Source organism: Mastigoproctus giganteus, chromosome 10 (assembly GCF_048544385.1).
Source record: "Mastigoproctus giganteus isolate SK-2022 chromosome 10, ASM4854438v1, whole genome shotgun sequence".
Taxonomy (NCBI): Eukaryota; Metazoa; Arthropoda; class Arachnida; order Uropygi; family Thelyphonidae; genus Mastigoproctus; species Mastigoproctus giganteus.
Window position 1 is genome coordinate 62,401,157 of NC_143584.1, and position 19,370 is coordinate 62,420,526.

The window sequence follows — 19,370 nt, forward strand, 5'->3', positions numbered from 1 at the left end:
GGAAAATCAGAAACAGGGAGCCCCCAACACTGAACTCTTGGTGGGGACCCCTCTGCATGCACTCAATTAGTATTCTCTGAAGAATGCCCATTAATTGCTCCTTTTTGTCTCCTTTTTGCTAACCACTTCATCTCAGTAATCCAGTACAAGCCAGTTTGTGCAGTAGTAGTCTCTCATGGGGAACTGAATGGAACTGGGGAGCTTTACTAAAATCTAGATATGCCATATCAAAATTGTTTCTAGTATCCAAATGCATCATAGTAATTAATCTGGTGTGACAGGTAAGACTTTCTCTTCACAAAATCTTGCTTTAATCCCTTTCTGTATTTCATCTTTAATCACCAAATTAATTGTCTTGCCCATTACAGAAGTCAGACTTGTTGGTCTGTAGTTATTATTTCCATCTTAACTACTCGCTTATAATTGGGAGGGATATTTACACTTTTCTGGTCCAAGGAATCACCCTTTAGCTTAGGGTAGCAATTCCAGTCATGCACTCCCTTGCTGCTTTCTTTAAATATAACTGGATGCCACCATTTACTCCAGAAACCTTACTCTTTTAGCCTCAATAGTTTTTTTGATAAGTTCTCAAAGTTCATTACAACATAATAAGAGGGCATTCATTTATTAAGATGGCACTCTGTTCATTATATCACTAACCTTATCACAATCTGGCTCTCTTTTGCTGTCCCCTCCCAAATCAAATGTACTTTCAATTGAAAAAAAAAAAAAATAGATGAAACCTGTTAAACTTAACTGTAATTCTGGCTGGATTGTTTGTGATTTCATAATTTTACACCTGGGGTGGGGGGGAACTTCTTTTTGCATTAATGTACAAGAAAAACCGCTTACCGCCATTCTTAGTTTGTCAGGGATTTTGCATTAATGTACAAGAAAAACTGCTTATCGGCATTCTTAGTTCTTTGTCAGGGATTTAGTATTGTAGTAGAGTATTGGGTATTTAGTATTTTATTTAGTAGTAGATTTAGTATTCCATAGTATTTTATTTATCTACTTATAGTTTTCACATGTGACAGTGTAACCTGATAATAAATATCCCATTCTTTCTTTTTTTGTTGTTAAGATCTGTCAACTCTCTTGTCATCCATTTTTGCATTCTGCTTTTGTAATACTTTACCACTGGAACAAATATGTTTGTAGTTTCCAAGATAGTTTAAAGATTTCTCAGGGAGTGTGTGTATCTAGCAACCTGAAATTACCACCCCAATTGATAGAGTCCAAGCACAGACCCTTAGCTCACTCTACAGTCCACTTCTTAAAATTGAAACCACTCTGCTTTGCTTTTGATCACCAAAATTTATTTGGACATTACCTATTTTATAACATTGTAGTCACTACCTGCTAATGGTATCTGCACTCTGAAATCTTTGATAATACTTGGATCCTTAGTGAGACCAAGTAATAAATGTTTGAGCCTCTTGTACTTTTTGACATGATGAAATAAAGTAATAGTCATCTCTTGGGGGAAGGACCATCACATAGTTAAAAAAAAACTGACTTCTAGGTGTAATGCTTGACCACAAATTCAGTCAATAAGGGGTAAATTAAAGTTACTCATAATGAGACATTCACCCTTGCTTGCTCATCAAGCTACCTAACCAAACTTTAATTTTTGGGCAACAGCAAGTCTCAATTAGCTCTACAATATCAGCTAGAGCTTGTAGGGCTAACTGATAAAGAAGTCTGTCTATTAGCCTTCTAAAAAAGACTTTCCCAGAAACTCAAATTTATTGTTTGTTAACAACGTGCCTTTATGTTACTATGTAAACAGCAATTATAAACCTGGTATGTAAGTTTACATAGTAAACTTCTATTTTAATTGCTATTTAGTTGTTTTTTTTTTTTTTTTTTTTAGGAGCATTAGCAACTAAGGCCATATTTCTCTGGGAATATGCGGTGGTCATTCCCTGACCTTTCTGCATCCTCCGTATTTGGTGGTGACGGGCTTGAACCCCGGTCTAATCAAGAAGCGTGTGCTACGCACTGCTGCTCCTTCCCACCTGGCTACGGAGGCGCCTTATTTTAATTGCATTTGTAAGTTTAGATTTTGTTGGTTGTGCATGTGTTATATTGAGTTTTTCACCAATGATCTCAGGGAGGGTGTGAATGGAACTGTGATGCATGGCTCTAAATTTTTCAATGGATTCCCCCCCCCCATTCTTCCCCCCAATTAGCAATTTCCCAAACCAATTTGACCATGCCTATTCTGTGGCTTCAGCAAAGCACTTCCTTTGTTCAAATGAATACCATCTCTATTAAACAAATTTGCTTTACCAATTATGGCTGGCCATGCTGAGAAACTCTCTTTCCTCCCGAAGCTTGGAAAGATCTTATATTGAAAGAAAAATGCTCTCTACAAAATTGCACACAACATTTTTACCTGACTTTCAATGGTTTTTTGCATGACTTTATACTTCTGAACTGGATTCATTTGGCTTTCATTGATACTTCAAATCATATATGCCAACATGGAGGTCTTACTCCCTTTAGTCTCCTTACTGTTTATAATATTCTTAAAGTAATGGTAGTATTGTACCACCTGACAGTCCTAGCAGGAAAATATTTAATCATTGTGGCTCACTGGTTGTTGATTAGTATGTACTTTTTTAATAGTGTTATTTAATTTTGTATGTGCTGTTTTTTTTTTTTTTTTTTTTTTTTTTGGTCCTCGAACTGACTAGACCTGTGAGGCAACATGACATTGTTTATGTTACTTCATTCTGTCTGGCCAAGTATAAGTGTAAAGTGTATTTATCCCACTTCAGCACACTGTGATCGCTGCCACCTAGTGGTTCCTTGATCTGCAGATTCTTAATGCATGAAGAATCATTACTGGTAATCAGATCAAGAGTATTACTCCCTCTAGTTGCCTCCCCAACATGCTGATGTAGAAAACAATCATCCAATAAATCCACAAAAGCCTTGCTAGTTTGTGAGTGACCAAGCCACAAATTCCAGTCAATATCTGGGAAATTAAAATCCCACATTATAAGACTCTCTGATTTACTGGCCCACTCTATTTCCCTGTACAGTTTTTATTGTACTCATCAGAGTCATTAGGCCTATAACACACTCCTACTCTCAATTTTGATCTCCCAGTGCTTCTGTCACACCGAACTGACTCGACACTGCACTGTCCAGTAATGTAGACTGGCTGCACTTCCTTGGATTTTATGTGTTTCTTAACTAATAGCATAACCTCTGCTCCCTTCCTATCCTGTCTATCCTTCCTGTACACATTGTACTCCCCAAATTCCATTTCTGCATTCCTTATATCTGTGTGACACCACGTCTCTGATATCCCAACAATATCTGCCTTTGATGTTTTGACCAACACCTCAAATTCATCAAATTTATTTACCAAACTCCTAGCATTGGTGTACATGCAAGTATACATGCACCTGTTCCTATTCTTAGCTACCCTAACACAGCCCATGTGTTCACTTGTACTGCAATGACTCCCAGCAGTCTCTGAAATACCCTGCATCTTGTTTTCCAGGCTGCTGCTCATTCCAATAGAAACAATGCAAGAATAACTTTCACCTCTGCCAGTGGCTACTGTTAATCTATTAGCCCTTGTATCCCTCCAAGCTATCAGTTTTCCGACCCACTTAACACTGCCTCGATAGTATCAGCAAATATTCTTGCACCCTTTCTATTTAAGTGTATCCCATCCCTGTAGAAGCAGTCACTCCTGTTAATAAGTACAGACTAGGCTGAAAAAAATTCTACCCCTTGAGCCTTGCACAATCTTTCCAGGGCTGAATTGATTGACAAGGCTCTCATCATATTTGCACACACTAACTGTAACATGCTGTTTGTTAGCTTTGAAACCAGAAGCAGCCATTTCGCTTTGTGATGCAAGTGATTTACAAGGAAGTGACTTACAGTTAAGACCAGTTTCATCTGCATTGCAAACTTCATCCTTGGAAAAACCTTCTCCTTCTGCCATTTTCAGAAAAGACTCTTTGAAAGCTTTTGCTTCCGGGACATCACCTGATAAAGCTTCTCCTTGAATTTCAAGCTCCCTTAGGCGAGATTTGAAAATTTTGAGCCATCCTGTACTGGCTACAAATTCGGATGGGCTTTTAAACTTTTGATTCAATTGTAATGCATTTTTGCTTAACAAAAGTCCAGAAATAGGTTCACCTTGACTTCTCTTTTGTAGAACCAGAAATAAACAGTGTCTTCTAATTTCTCATCACTAGCTTTTTTCATAATTTTCCTTTTTTCTTTAGAGCCGTCTTCATTGTCTGACTTTGAAGCAGACTTCAAAATTTCATTTTCTGCTCTTTATGTCAGATATGGTTGCTTTACCAACGTTAAAAATCTTAGCAAGAGGTACACCGGTTTCACCCTGTACTGCAGTGCCTCCCAGCAGACTGAGTGAAAGCTAACCCCCCACCATATTCCCGCACTCAAAACGGACAACAGTACAACAGACAATGACTCATCAAGGTCACGGGAGACTGTCCAAGTTCCACACAGTTACTAAAGCCAACATTTGATTTTTAACTCTTGTAATGACAAATTAAGACTATTTCTATGCTGTACTTCATATATCTTCTAATAAATAATCAGAAACAAATGCATTAAGCAGCAGAAGTAATATTTCAGCGTAACAACCGGTGCACTAAAAGTAGATACTGTAATTTTTTGGGTGAAGGCAGGATAATCAATGTTCTATTGTAGTTTTTTTTTTTGCACCACCTTGCAAAATATCCTGCCGGCCCTCATGCACATGTTAATGTTTTTGTGAAATAAATAATGATAAAAATCAAGACAAGCCACTTTATATAATAATTAAACATAAAATAAAGTGTATCTAATTTTTCTAGCAGTAGTTGTAACCATCTGGTGAGAAATGTATTTGGTTACATTACACTTATGCTTCTAGTACGATTACACAGAAGGCAAAAATAGTAACACAAATAAACACATTTTCCAGCATGTTTTATTTAATACTATCTAAAAACAGTAACTTGTGAATATCAAAACTACTTAAGAGTGTATAGTTATAAAAGTAGGGAGGGGAGAGAGAGAGAGAGGAACACTTTTAAGCCTTAATACTTTTAAACCATGTAAGCTATAATTTCTGAAGTTTGTCTTAAGCCATCTTTTTCATATAGTTAGAAGGTGTTACTACTTTTATTAATTATTAAACTAATTGATAAATGTAATTCTAAATTTAAATTCATACAAGCTGTGGCTATTAAAAAATGAAACTGCATGCACAGCCACTATACATCAAGCACCACCTCTGAAACAAAGGCACAGTGGTTGACCTTGAACCGATCCCTAGTTTTTTGAGAAGTCGCATTCTGACATACTCATTCACTTTGCAATAGACAGGTTTTCGTTACCTTGTGTTTGTGCAGTTTGCTGGAAAAATGACAGGCAAAAGAATTGAGCAATGAAGTCAACCTCAAATTTTTAACAAAACTAAAGAAAACACCAACTGAAAGTTAAAGTTGTCACATTGAGTTTTTAAGGGGAAGATACTATGTCAAGGGCTTGCATGTTTGAATGGCATAAAAGATTTTTAGAAGGAAGAGAGAGAATGTGGAAGGTGATGAATGACCAGGCTGTTCGGTATTCGTGAAAACTGATGAAAATGTGGACTGGGTAAGGACATTGACTAGAAGTGATCATCATTTAAGCATTAGAATGGTTGCATTACAATTCGATATGGACAAAGAATCGAGCAATGAAAATTTAGGCATTAGAACATATGTGCCTAGATGGTACCAACAATTTTGAATGAAGATACAAAGAATGAGAACAAGTTTGAAGATGTTTTGAAAATAAAATTGTAGAAGATAGACTTTCTGTGTACTATAATTACTTGTGACGAAAGTTGGCTGTTCCAGTGAGACCAGAAACTAAAAGGTAGTCAGTGCAGTGGAAGACAAAACAGTCGACTAGACCGAAAACCTAGAATGCCAAAATCAAAAATGAAACCATGCTTCTTGCTTATTAGCATTAGTTGAGGCATATGATGCAAGAAAACAAGCTTATACAGCATCAGCAGAAAAAAAACACCATTCCCATTTCACCCATCCGGTCATTCCAAATGCTTGTCTATTTCAGCCTTATATTTATTTAAGCTATCAACTTCCACAACAACAGATGGAAGTCTGTTCCACCAATCAACTACCCTCTGGCTAAAGGTAAACTTTTGCACATCTATTCTTCTACAGCTGTTTTTCCTCAATTTGAATCTATGCCCCCTTAGGTTCTTAATCTGAGCAAGCAGACATATACCATCATTGAGCCTGCTCAAACCATTCAAGGCCTTTTACACCTTAATCAGATACCCTGTAGGTGTCTAGTCTCCAGATGCTGCAACTTGCAGAACTTAAGCCTCTCTTGGTAAGAGCACCCCCTTTGTTCCTCTCACCAGTCTGGTTGCCCTTCTCTGTAATTGTTTTAGCAACTCTACATCCTTCCTGAAATGAGGCCTCCAGACCTGTGTTCAGTACCCAAGGTGTAGTACCATTGCCTTATGCAAAGGGATACTCACCTCAGTTTCTGCTAGCAAAATTCCTTTATATATATCATTGACAAAACTCCATGACCTGCTCAGAGAACTTCGTATCTGACTGTACAGTTATCCACAGGTCTTTCATTATCCACCTCCCTCAGTGTATTACCACACAATTGATAAGTTTCTCTTTATTTACTGCTATGCATGTAAATGCAGTACTTTACATTTGTTAACGTTGAACTTCAGTTGCCATCTGCCTAACTTTTCTAGATCTTCTTGCAGTAGCATACCATCTTTACTGTTATTAACAACCCTGCCAACCATTGTATGATCTGCAAACTTGAACATTAAGGCTGATATACCTTCATCAATATCATTGATAAATACACAAAACAACAATGAGCCCAGCACTGAGCCCTGGGGGACTCCACTAATAACATTAGTCCGTGTAGCCGCAGTGTCCATTTATTATCACTCTCTGCCATTTCCCACTCAACCATTCCTTTATCCATTGCAGCAACTTGCCCTTAATGACATACCACTCCAGTTTGTACAGTAGTCTTCCATGTGCAACAGTATCGAAAGCTTTCCTGAAATCCAAGTACATGATATCAGAATTATTTTTTGCATCCAGTTCGTTTGTGACCACATCATGGTATCCAACCAAATTGGTCAGACAAGAAGAAACACATGCTGTGTCTGAACTATTACTGCATTCTTGTCTAGGTGATCCTAGTGAATCCATTATTTTCCTCAAAACCTGTTAAACTAACAGGTCTTTAATTATTTGTGTCACCCTTTGAATCCCCTTTGTGAATTAGGGATACATTTGCACATCTCCAGTCCATGGAGACCTCCCCCGAATCTAAGGATGCTCTCAAAATTATGGCTAAGTGTTTGCTTACTTCCTTCACTGCCTCCTTCAATATAACAGGATAGATTCCATCTGCCCCAGGTATCTTTTTAGGTTTAACTTCAACAATTTCTCCTCCACTTTGCTCTTTGTTATTAAAATTCATTTAGCATTAATAGAGGCATATGATGCAAGAAAGCAAGCTTATTCAGCATCAGCCAAAAAAAAAAAAAAAAAAAACACACCACTCCCATTTCACCCCTCCGTTCGCTCGAAATACCTGTCCAGTTGAGCCTTAAATTTGTTTAGGCTATCAACTTCAACAACAAGTGATGGAAGTCTATTCCACAAACCAACCACCCACTGGCCAAAGGCAAATTTCCGCACATCTATCCGACATCCGTCCTTCCTCAATTTGAATTTATGCCCTCTGAGCTGATTATTCTGAGCAAGATGAAGAATCCCATTGGCATTGAGCATGCTCAAACCATTCAAAGCCTTATACACCTCTATCAGATCAGCTCGCCGGTGCCTAGTCTCCAGACTCTGTAATTTGCAAAACTTAAGCCTTTCTTCGTAAGAGCAACCCTTTGTTCCATTCACTAATCTTGTTGCCCTTCTCTGTACCCGTTCCAGTAGCCCTACATCCTTTTTGAAATGAGGCCTCCAGACCTGTATACAGTACTCAAGATGTGGCCTAACCATTGCCTTATACAAGGGAATAATCACCTCCTTATCCCTGCTAGAAAAATTCCTGTATATCATTGACAAGACACCATGAGCTACTCTTGCAGCTCGTCTGCACTACTCAGAAAACTTCATATCTGTCTGCACACTTACCCCCAGGTCCTTTTCATTCTCCACCACTGTCAGTGTAGTACCGCAGAGTTGATACGTTGCTCTGGGGTTACTGTTTCCCATATGTAGTACTTTACATTTGTCAATGTTAAACTTCATTTGCCACCTCTCAGCCCATCTGTTCAACCTTTCCAGATCCTGTTGCAGCAGCATAGCGTCAGTGGTGTCCTTAACAACCCTGCCAACCTTTGTATCATCTGCAAACTTGGACATTAAACTTGATATCCCATCATCAATATCATTCATAAACACCAAAAACAATAACGGACCCAACACTGAACCCTGAGGAACTCCACTATTAACATTAGTCCACGTTGAGCAGTGTCCATTGATTACCACTCTCTGTCTTCTGCCACTCAACCATCCCCTTATCCATAGCAGCAATTTGCCTCCAATGCCACACTGCTCCAATTTGTGCAGCAGTCTTCCATGTGCAACAGTATCAAAAGCCTTTCTAAGATCCAAATATATAATATCAAAGTTATTCCCTGCATCCAGTTCTTTTGTGACTACATCATAGTATCCAATCAAATTGGTCAGGCAAGACCTGCCCTTAACAAAACCATGCTGCGTCTGAGCTATAACTGAATTCTTGTCTAGATGATCCTGCAGTGCTTCTTTAACCAGTGCCTCCATTAATTTACCTGGAACAGAAGTTAAACTAACAGGTCTATAATTACTTGTGTCAGCCTTTGATCCTCCTTTGTGAATTGGGGTTACATTTGCACATCTCCAGTCTATGGGTACCTCCCCTGAGTCCAAAGAAGCTCTCATAATTATGGCTAGGGGTTTGCTTACTTCCTTTGCTGCCTCCTTTAATATAACTGGATAGATCCCATCCACCCCCAGGTGCCTTTTTTATGTTTATCCTCAACAATCTCTCCTCCACTTTCCTCTCAGTTATTACAAAATCATCCAGCTCACTGCCAATGTTTACTTTACCTACATTCTTCCTGAATAACTTCCTGAATCATTCTTCCTGAATAACTCCTCATGCGTGAATGTAGATGCAAAATACTTGTTTAGATTGTTAGCCACCTGAAAAGGATCCTCAACTGTTGAACCATTAATATCCAGTGGACCAATCTGATTCATCCCTTTCCTTCTTGAGTTTAAATAGGTAAGAACTCTTTTCTGTTTTTCTTTGCATCCTTTGCCAAGGATTTTTCGTAGTCTGCCTTTACCTGCCTAATCTCCTTTGTGACTTGGTTACAGACCAACTTATATCTATCATAGGCTTCCATGTCACCCATTAATTTGTATGTATCCCATGCATTTTTCTTCTCTGCCACATGTCTCATTAGTTCATCTGACAACCATTTAGGCCTAAACCTTGAACAATATTTCTTAGTTGGTATGTAAAGCCTGGTAGCCTCCAAGATTAGTTCCTTGAATGCTTCCCATTTTGAATTTGCTGTTGGTAACATCATCAGTTGGTCCCACTGTATAGAATTTAAATACTGTCTCAGACCATCATAGTCGCCTTTACGAATACGAAAACAAAAACCCTTCCCTTTACCTCTGATGGTAGTTACCTCCTTGAGTAAATCCCACTTCAACACACTGTGATCACTGACACCTAGTGGTTCATTTATCTGCAGATTCTTAACGCATGAAGAATCACTACTGATAATCAGATCAAGAATATTGCTCCTCTTGTTGCCTCACGAACATGCTGATGTAGAAAACAATCATCCAATAAATCCACAAAAGCCTTGCTAGTGTGTGAGTGACTAATCCACAAATTCCAGTCAATATCTGGGAAATTAAAATCCCCCATTATAAGACTCTCTGATTTACTGGCCCACTCTATTTCCCTGTACAATATCTTATTATACTCATCAGAGTCATTAGGCCTATAGCACACTCCTACTCTCAATTTTGATTTCCCTATGCTTATGTCTAGCTCCCTATTAGAGTTTAGTCAACTTCTGTTGCCCTCTTCTTTACAGAATTCTTCATGTGTGAATTGTAGATGCAAAATACTCATTCAATTTGTCAGCTATTTGAACAGGATCACCAGCAGAAGAACCGCTAACATCAAGTGGACCAATCTTTCATCCCCTTCCTTCTAAAGTTTACATAAGTAAAGAAGTCTTTGTGGTTTTTCTTTGCATCCTTTGCCAAGGATTTCTCGTAATCAGCCTTCACTTGCCTAACCTCTTTTGTGACTTGATTACAGACTCGCTTATATCTGCCATAGGCTTCTGTGTCACCTGCTAATTTATATGCATCCCCTGCATTTTTCTTCTCTGCCACAAGCCTCATTATAGTTCATATGACATCCATTTAAGCCTAAATCTTGAACAGTATTTCTTAGTTGATATGAAAAATCTAGTAGCTTCCAAGATTAATTCCTTGAATGTTTCCCATTTAGAATTTACTGTTTTTAACATCATCAGTTGATCCCACTCTATAGAATTAAAATCTGACTGAGACCACTGTAGTTGCCTTTATGAAAACAAAAACCCTTCCCTTTACCCTTGATGGTAGTTACATCATTAAGTAAATCCCACATGAGTACACTGTGATCACTGTCACCCAGTGCTTCCTTTATTTGCAAATTCTTAATGCATGAATAATCACTGCTGATAATCAGATCAAAAGTATTACTCCCTCTGGTGGCCCTCAAACATGTTTCTGTAGAAAACAATCCTCCAATAAATCCACAAAAGTCTTGCTAGTGTGTGAGTGACCAACTACAAGTTCTAGCCAATATCTGGAAAGTTAAAATCCCCCATTACATGACATTCTTATTTACTGGCTGACTCTATCTCTCTACACAGTTGTTCGTTGTACTCATCAGATTCATTAATCCTATAACACACTCCTACTCTCATTTTCCCTTTCCCAGTGTTTGTTACACCAAAAGGACTTGGCATTGCACTGTCCACCCATATCAACTGGATGCACTTCCTTACATATTATGTGTTTCTTAACTAACAGCATAACCCCTCCTCCCTTCCTCCTACCTTGCTATCCTTTCTGTACACATTGTATTCCCCAAATTCCAATTCTGCACTTCTTATATCTGTGTGACACCATGTCTCTGATATCCCAACAATATCTGCCTTTGATATCTTGATCAGCACTTCAAATTCATCAAATTGCAGCTCTTGAAATCCCCAGCAACCTGCTCTCTAGGCTGCTGCTCATTACAATAGAAGCAGTGCAAGAATAACTTTTTGCAATTGTCTATGGCTACTGTTAATCTTTTAGTCTGTGAATTCCTCTCAAGCTAGCAGTTTTCTGACCCACCTAACACTGCCTCGATAGCATCATCAAATATATTCTTGCACCCTTTCTATTTAAGTGTATCTCATCCTTTGTAGAAGCAGTCTCTCCTGTTAGCAAGCACAGACCACACTGAAAACAAATTCTACCCCATGAGTCTTGCATAATCTCTCCAGGGCCAAATTGATTGACAAGACTCATCATATACTCCCTCTTATTGTGTCTGGGCAGAATTGCAGACACTTTCAAATTTAACTCTAACTCGACTTTTTTTCAATATTGACCTGTACTTGTTAAGTAAATCTGCAGATCTCTTACCCTTAAGGTCATTAGTGCCATCATGTACAACAATATCATATTTTGTGCCCTTAAAAGATATCTGCTCTACAGCATCATAAACTTTTGTCCCTGGCAGACATACCCTTGTTTCACCTATCCTTTTTTGCACGATATATTTCCTGTCTCCCTGACAATAGAGTCACCGATGATAACTATCTCTTGTGGAACTAGTGCATTCTGTCTTGTATATTGCTGCTACATCTACTCTACTCCTCACTCTCATAGATGCCCAGCAGAATGCTGTGTTGGCTCTTAATTTCTTCACAGTCTGTGCACCTAGCACACATAGACATTCTCCTTGGCTAGATCATGTCCTGTTCTAGAAAGGTCTGCAAACATTTCACATTTTGCACTTGTTTTTTAGACTTTAATGGATTGGAGAATTGCCCCATTTGGTTTTCCCCGAAGCCACAGCACTTCTGCTAATCTGTGAACGCTACTTTGCTTCTCTAGCCTGGGTCATGATTCCATTTAAGTACAAGTTAATTAACAATGAAATTTAATAAGGTTAATAAATTTTACTGATTAATTGATAATACTGTACTAAGCTAACAGATTTCTAATACAGTCTTATGTATATCTCTGTCTAGTTTTACGTAAACCTTATGGTATCAAGTTCGGGATATATATGTTATGCTATTCTGTATTGTATAACAATGGCGGCATATTACGAATGGTAAAATCTAAGGACACTAAGTATTAACTTTGAAAATTGCTATCTAAATTCAAAATAAACCAAAAAGCTTGACTAGGACTATAAAGCTACTTGTAGGAAATAATTTAATATAACAATTAAGTCAATAAAATGGCTAAATATAAATAAAAACTTAGCATTTTCCAGAGCTGCAAAATTATCCAACACATGGATAACTTCATACCCAGATATGTTCGCTAATATGTACCCAGGTATGTTTCCTTTCTTCAATAGTAAAGGAATTATTATGGCTGTATACGTCCTACCAAAAATTAGACTGTCGATCAAACATATACTGATGTTCCAACAAAGTTGTGTGAAAAAATTTGAAGGTAGAGGTCTGAATTGTGGAAGAATGGTTGGATGTTCCATTAAGATGATGCTTAACACACAATGTGCTCTCTGTTCACCAGTTTCTGGCCAAAAACAAATCATTTTGTGTCAACGTTGTACCCTACTTACCAGACCTAGCCCTGCGTGACTTTTTTCTCTTCCCTAAACTGAAAAGTTTACTTAAAGGAACCTTTTTTTCTGTCCTATTAAAGACATTCAGAAAAACATGACCGAAGTGTTAAAACAGCTTACAGAAAGTGACTTCCAGAAATGTGTCTGTGCTTGGAAGAAACATATGAAACACTGTATGCAAGCCTAAGACAATTATTTTGACAGGGGATAACTTTTAAGGTACAAAATATTTCATTATATTTATTTTATTGCAACAGTCTCATTATTTAGTAGCCACACCGTTGTATGTAATTTTAAATGTCCCAGAAGAGTAAACTGAGAACCTGCAATTTCTACCATAAGAATTATAAGACTTGCTCTATCCTTAACAGTCATTTCACATTTGTTTTTCACTGAATGTTGCTGTTTAATTCTTAATAAAAATTATGGGCTAAAGCTTTGTCAGAGCCTTTCTGAAAATTATTATCAAAAAGGCTCTGATGAGAAGAAATTGAAAAATTATTAGAACTTTCTGTACTCAGAATTTGAATGAACTGAAAATGTTTTTTGATGTTAACATGGGACTAAATATAAAAAAAAAAAAAAAAAAACTTAAAACTTGTTTGAAGAATGGGCAGACTGAATTCTATTCTTTAAGATTGTGTTTAGCAAGAAGAGATTTCAGCAGAATTTTGTATTATTGTATCTCTCATGTGCACCAATGAAATAGAAAACAAAAGGAATCCAAAGTCTAGAGTAAAGAATATTTTTGGTTATCTGAATGAAAATTTTCAAAAATTTGTAAAATTTTGTGCTAGGAAGAAATATTGCATTAGTTAAAACAACTGTTGGTTTCAAAGGCAGAATTTCATTCATGTTATAATCCCCAAATGTGAACAAAGTAAGAATTTGAGTGTTTTGAAATAAATGCACAAAGTGAGCCTTTGTGTATTTGTTTTAGCTGACTCAGAAGGAGGTTACCTATCAGCTAGTGTGCCATATTTTGGTAAGCTTACTACAGACAGCATGATAAGACCAGGCTTGACTTTTTCCTCAAGGATCATACTTCACCTCATTCAAAAATGGCTTTGCCATATTGAGAGTAGTGGATTTCGTTTATTCACTTACCACTCTTGCACTAGTCTACATATGTCAAAAGCACTTCATTGAAATAATAATGTATTAACCTAAGTGGCACTGTTGTGTGGAACATGAAGGGATTACCATTAAAGATGAAGACCACAAAGAAAATTGAAAAGCACAGGATTATTAGTTTTTGAAAAATGGATAAACCTTAGGAAGACGAAGGAACCATACTTATTCTTTCTGCTTTCTATAATACTGAAACTGATGTAACAACAGGAAAAAAAAAAAAAAAAAACCTAAAGAGAGGGGAAAACTGGTCACTGTTTTTGAATACAGAAGTATGGTGATGTAGCCTGAGCTGACCTTTACTATGCTAGCTATTAATTTAGTCAAAAATCAATGAAATGGTGGGGGAAGTTGTTTTTATGGCTTATAGAAGTCTCATCCTCATCCAGATGAGCGACTTCATTTCAAAAGAACTTTTGTCACAAGTGGTTTCAAAAGAATTTGGCTTGTTCAACTAGTTGCAGATGGCTGAAATAAGAACTTTCTTTCAGAAAGAGGCTATTGAATTCAGATGCAGAAGAGAGATTGAATGTGTTCTCATTTAATGATAAAAGATGAGAATCCAAATAAGAAGAAAGACAGTCCAGTTAGTATAAGCGGAAGAAAATAAACAGTTTACTATCATTACTATTTTCTGGAGCATCTTATGATGCTCCAGAAAACCAGAACTGTGGGATTTTGAAAGTTTCAAAACTAGGATTTTAAAAGTTTCATGAAATACCAAATGCACAAATATCATACAAATAATTTGCATTTAAAGTGTATATTGAGTTTTTAAAATGTTTTAACATGCAGTATTATATATTAACTCATGCAAATTCAAAAATAATTAATTTTTGAATATCACGCACATTTCGAGTTCTAATTTTTTTTTAAATTTTAGAGCTGTCTGCATGGGGAAGACAGTCAAAATAATGCTGGCCTGTAAAGAGTTAAGGAGAGCTATCCCCATTTAAAAATCATGTTTACAGGCTGGGCTTACATTACTTATTCTAGTGTGCTAAAACTTACTTATAATTTTCCTTTTAACATATATCTCTGTCTCATTCTCTGCCCATCTAGCATAGTTAACCTAATTTAAATAAAATTTCAGTTAGGTTAATTATGCTGGATATTATTTGTGTGAAAGTGCATTATTTATTGTATTTTATTACAAGACCTTTATGTAAATTTCAGTAAATAAAGAAAATCAACCTCCTTCTAGAATTTACCTGTATACTTACTTAAAGGATCAGCTAATCTGGCAGTCCTTAAGGTTTTGGAATGCTGCATTTTTTGATGCAGTTCAGTGTGAAAGAGCACATAGATCAATACCAACAAGGTACTTTTTATTTTTTGTCAGTTGATTAAAAATTGAATTTTTTTCTGTTTAATGTAAAATCTTATGATGCAAATCGAGGGGCCAAGAAGAGTATGTTTTAGAAAATATTCCATGATATGAACCTTCTAATTACAGCACACTGCACTACAAAATTGAAAATGTATTAGTCGTGCAATACTCACCCACAGTGTATATTCATTATTTATGACATATTTCATAATAACAACTCAGGAACCCCAAGTGCCAAACATAGTGATAAAAGCCATATAGATTAGTATATCTTTTGTTCAGCTGATGTTTTAAGACTATATATTCACAATATATTCTAACTTCTCTTTATGTGCACAGATGGTAGACTCATCATAAAATCTGCTTATAGTGCTCTTCCACTTTTAACACTCTTTTTTTTGTAGTCCCATATGAAGCATGTATTTTTACCTGCTTCATAAAAAAACCTGCAAACAAGCATTTAAAATGCTTGTTTGCAGGTTTCTAACTTGTATATAGTGGAATCTCATTAATACAAAATTCAAGGGACCTAAATTTTCATGTTTTGTAATAACGAGGTTTGTAGTAATGAGGTCCCCTAAAAGTATCAAAATTTTACCGTTTTTTTTTTTTTTTTGTACATACTGTATACTAATAATAATAATATCAAAAATAAATTAATAAAATAAAAACAAAAGCCTTGTCTAACAATACAGTAATAGGAATAACATTTTTTAAAGATTTTATTTTATTTCTATGATAAACTAAGAGAAAAGCAATATTAATGAAAATAAAGTACAGTATATATTTTGGTATATACAATATTTTAGTATCATAGTAAAAAGAATTACAATCTTAATATAAAAGGAGACATACAAACCATTAACTTTTTAATAAATTAATCTAATTTAAAGAAAGAATCCAATGTTGTTTGCACAGTTTTGTCCTATAATCATTTTTAACTACAGCACAAACTCTCAATTTAACGGACTAATAGGGGAGAAGGGATGTCTGTTAATTCCGAAAGTCCGTTAAATCGAATGTAACCTGCGGAGACATTTTTTATTGTTCTTAATGTTAAAAAAAAAAAAAGCTTTAATACAATATACAGTACTGTTCAATATTAAATTATAATAAAGAATACGTAATATTCTGTTGTAAATATAAAATGTTGCGATTTGGCCTTTGATTTATGGATATCAGAAACAGTTTGTTTTTTTATGCTGTAAATTTCACAAACACGTGCTACTGAGACGCCTTGTTTCAATTTCTCATTTATCTTCTAATTTCTGTGCCACATTTAAGTTCACGTGCTTACTTTTAACTCCTCTATCACTTGATGCCATTTTAAATTGTAAGGATTGCAAAATTATTTAATAAATAAAGTCACAATTCAGAAATAACAGAAATGCTCTGTGCACAACCTGACCGCACGATAGCTTGAGGCAGACTGAGATCAAAACAAAGTGAGTCGGTAGACCTGCAATTTAGTGTCTCAAATCGCGTTCAGCTCGCAATTCACTGCCTGCTCATATCTGTAATCTGGGAAAACAGCTATTTGAACAAGTTTTCAGAAAGAATAAAAAACAATTTCCTGACTACAATTTCTGAATTTGATTATAAAAATAAAAGTAGGTAATTATCAAAACAATAATGGAAATAGGTAATTATTATTAATTTTTAATTAATAATAACACTGAAGTTTTGGAAAACCTAAAAAAAAAAATAATATGGTCGAGATTAATATGTACATTACTGTATTATTATTTGTCTGGTCCGTTAAATCCGAAATTCGTTATATCGGGGTCTGTTAAATTGAGGGTTTACTGTAGTTGTTCTTTATCCATGTTACTGCAGGCCAACACATTCTTTATTATGTTCAATGCATTTTGGGCATCTTTTTTAGATGGCAGTGCCTGTGCTTCTTAACTTTTGCTGTCGCTGGTAACGAAAACATCGTTTTGTTTGGTACCCAGCAGCTCTTCTGGTGTTGGCATTGCAGTGGTAGCAACTTCTTCATCCATCTTCACAAACTCTTCAAATTCGCCAACAAAATCCATATGCTCCTTCAGATTCCTCCATTCCTCACTGTTGCTATCGGCGCTTCCGTAGCCAGGTGGGAAGGAGCAGCAGTGCGTAGCACACGCTTCTTGATTAGACCGGGGTTCGAGCCCGTCACCACCAAATACGGAGGATGCCGAAAGGTCAGGGAATGACCACCGCATATCCCAGAGCAATATGGCCTTAGTTGCTAATGCTCCTAAAAACCAAACAACAACAACTGTTGCTATCACATTCGTCTGCTGGACCATGTTTTTTGATGTTCTCTCCAAAGCCACTCTTTCTGAAGCAGTTGATTATTACACTTGATGTAATACTTTCCCAAGCAATAACAAGATTACGGATAGCTTCTAAGACATTCTAATTTGGCTGCAAATTGTTCTCTCCTTCTGTGTTGCGGATTAAGTACCTTATCAGGTGGTACATTATAAGTACCTTATAATGCCTTGACTCAGTGGTTGCATTAAACTTGTGGTATTGGGGTAAAAACAACAGCCGTATCAACTTAAGTGTCTCGGCAGAATGTGCTGTACAACTGTCTAGAATCATCAAAATGTTCCTTTTTTCTGGTCATTCTTCTGTCCAATTTTGATAACCAAGACTGAAAAATTTTGACCGTAAGCCAAAATTTTTCAGTCAATCACTTCTATTGGCCTCATAATCACAAGGAAGTTGGTTAACTGCTTTAAAACATCTTGGCTTGGAAAACTTACCAATCACAAGTGGGCGTAGTTTTGTACTGCCATCTGAATTGCAGCATAACAGAACAGTGTGTCTTTGTTTACTTAATTTTCCACCATGACAAGACTCTCTTCGAACAGCAAATGTTTTGTTTGGCAGCGAATTATAAAATAAACTTGTCTCATCAAGATTAAAAATATCCTTTCCCTCATATTTTTCAAGAATGGGACTGTACAGAACACAACCAGTCTGTAGCCTTTTCTTTGTCGACTAATCCAGACTCACCGCAAACATTTTGCGAAACCAAGTTATTCCTGTCTTCAAATCTTTGGAGCCAGCCACTGCTGCATTTAAAGTTGCTAATCCCATGTTGCTGAGCTAGATAATTTGCCTTTTCTTGCAAAATCGGACCTGATATTGGCAAATTAGATGCATGCATTTGTTGGTACCGCTTGAAAAGTTTTGTTTCAAGCTCCTCGTGTTTTACACCACGAATTTGTTTCCTGTTTTTCATCGCTGCTCCAGTGTCAGACACTTTTCAAGTCTTTTTCGGTTTTTCAGTATTGTAGATAAAGTAGGTAAAGGGATGTTTTATTTCTTTGCAATGTCCGTTTTGCTTCTTTCCATCCTATCAGCCTCTTGTATAATTTTTAGTTTAATTTCCGGGCTTAATTCTGTCCGCTTACGGTTTGTTGCCATAACACTGCTAGATAAGCTTTAATATAAACAAATATTAAATTAATTTAAAAACATATTCCGAAAAAGACATCAGCTCAGATAAAATGGCACAAAAAATAGATTTCTGTATACTAGGGGTGGCCAACTTAATTTGTGATGCGATCTACTTTTTCCCTTCAAAATGTGCCGCGATCTACCATCTCAAAAATTTCATTGCACAAGGTTAAAAAAGTTAATCAACACATATTGAAAGATGTTGTTTATAAATTTTAAAATTCAATACAATTCAGAATTTAAATTCATATGTATTTAAAATTTTAATTTATGCAAAGTTTGTGTCTTCATGTAATCTGGCAAGCTTTCAAAATCGGGGATATATAATGGGATGAGGCCAACCGTAAAGAATCTTTTGAATGCATGTCCCTAAGAGTAGACTAATTCTTCGTCTTTGTTTGTTTCAAATACAAAAAGGCCGATTTACATAGATATATGGAACCAAAACAGGAATTTAAAAGTTCACTGCATTTTTTTACATTTGGGTACTTTTCTCAGCAAACAT

General features: G+C 36.3%; 1 protein-coding gene across 4 annotated transcripts in view; it reads left to right on the forward strand.

Annotated features, from left to right (window-relative positions):
- Positions 1 to 19,370, forward strand: part of LOC150079052 (uncharacterized) — a 577,353-nt gene that overhangs the window by 493,577 nt on the left and 64,406 nt on the right. For all 4 annotated transcript variants that reach the window (XM_090382803.1, XM_090382804.1, XM_090382802.1 and 1 more), the window contains one exon: positions 15,259 to 15,403. In XM_090382803.1, coding sequence (XP_090238929.1) covers positions 15,259 to 15,403 — 145 coding nt within the window. The remainder of the gene's footprint in view (positions 1 to 15,258; positions 15,404 to 19,370) is intronic.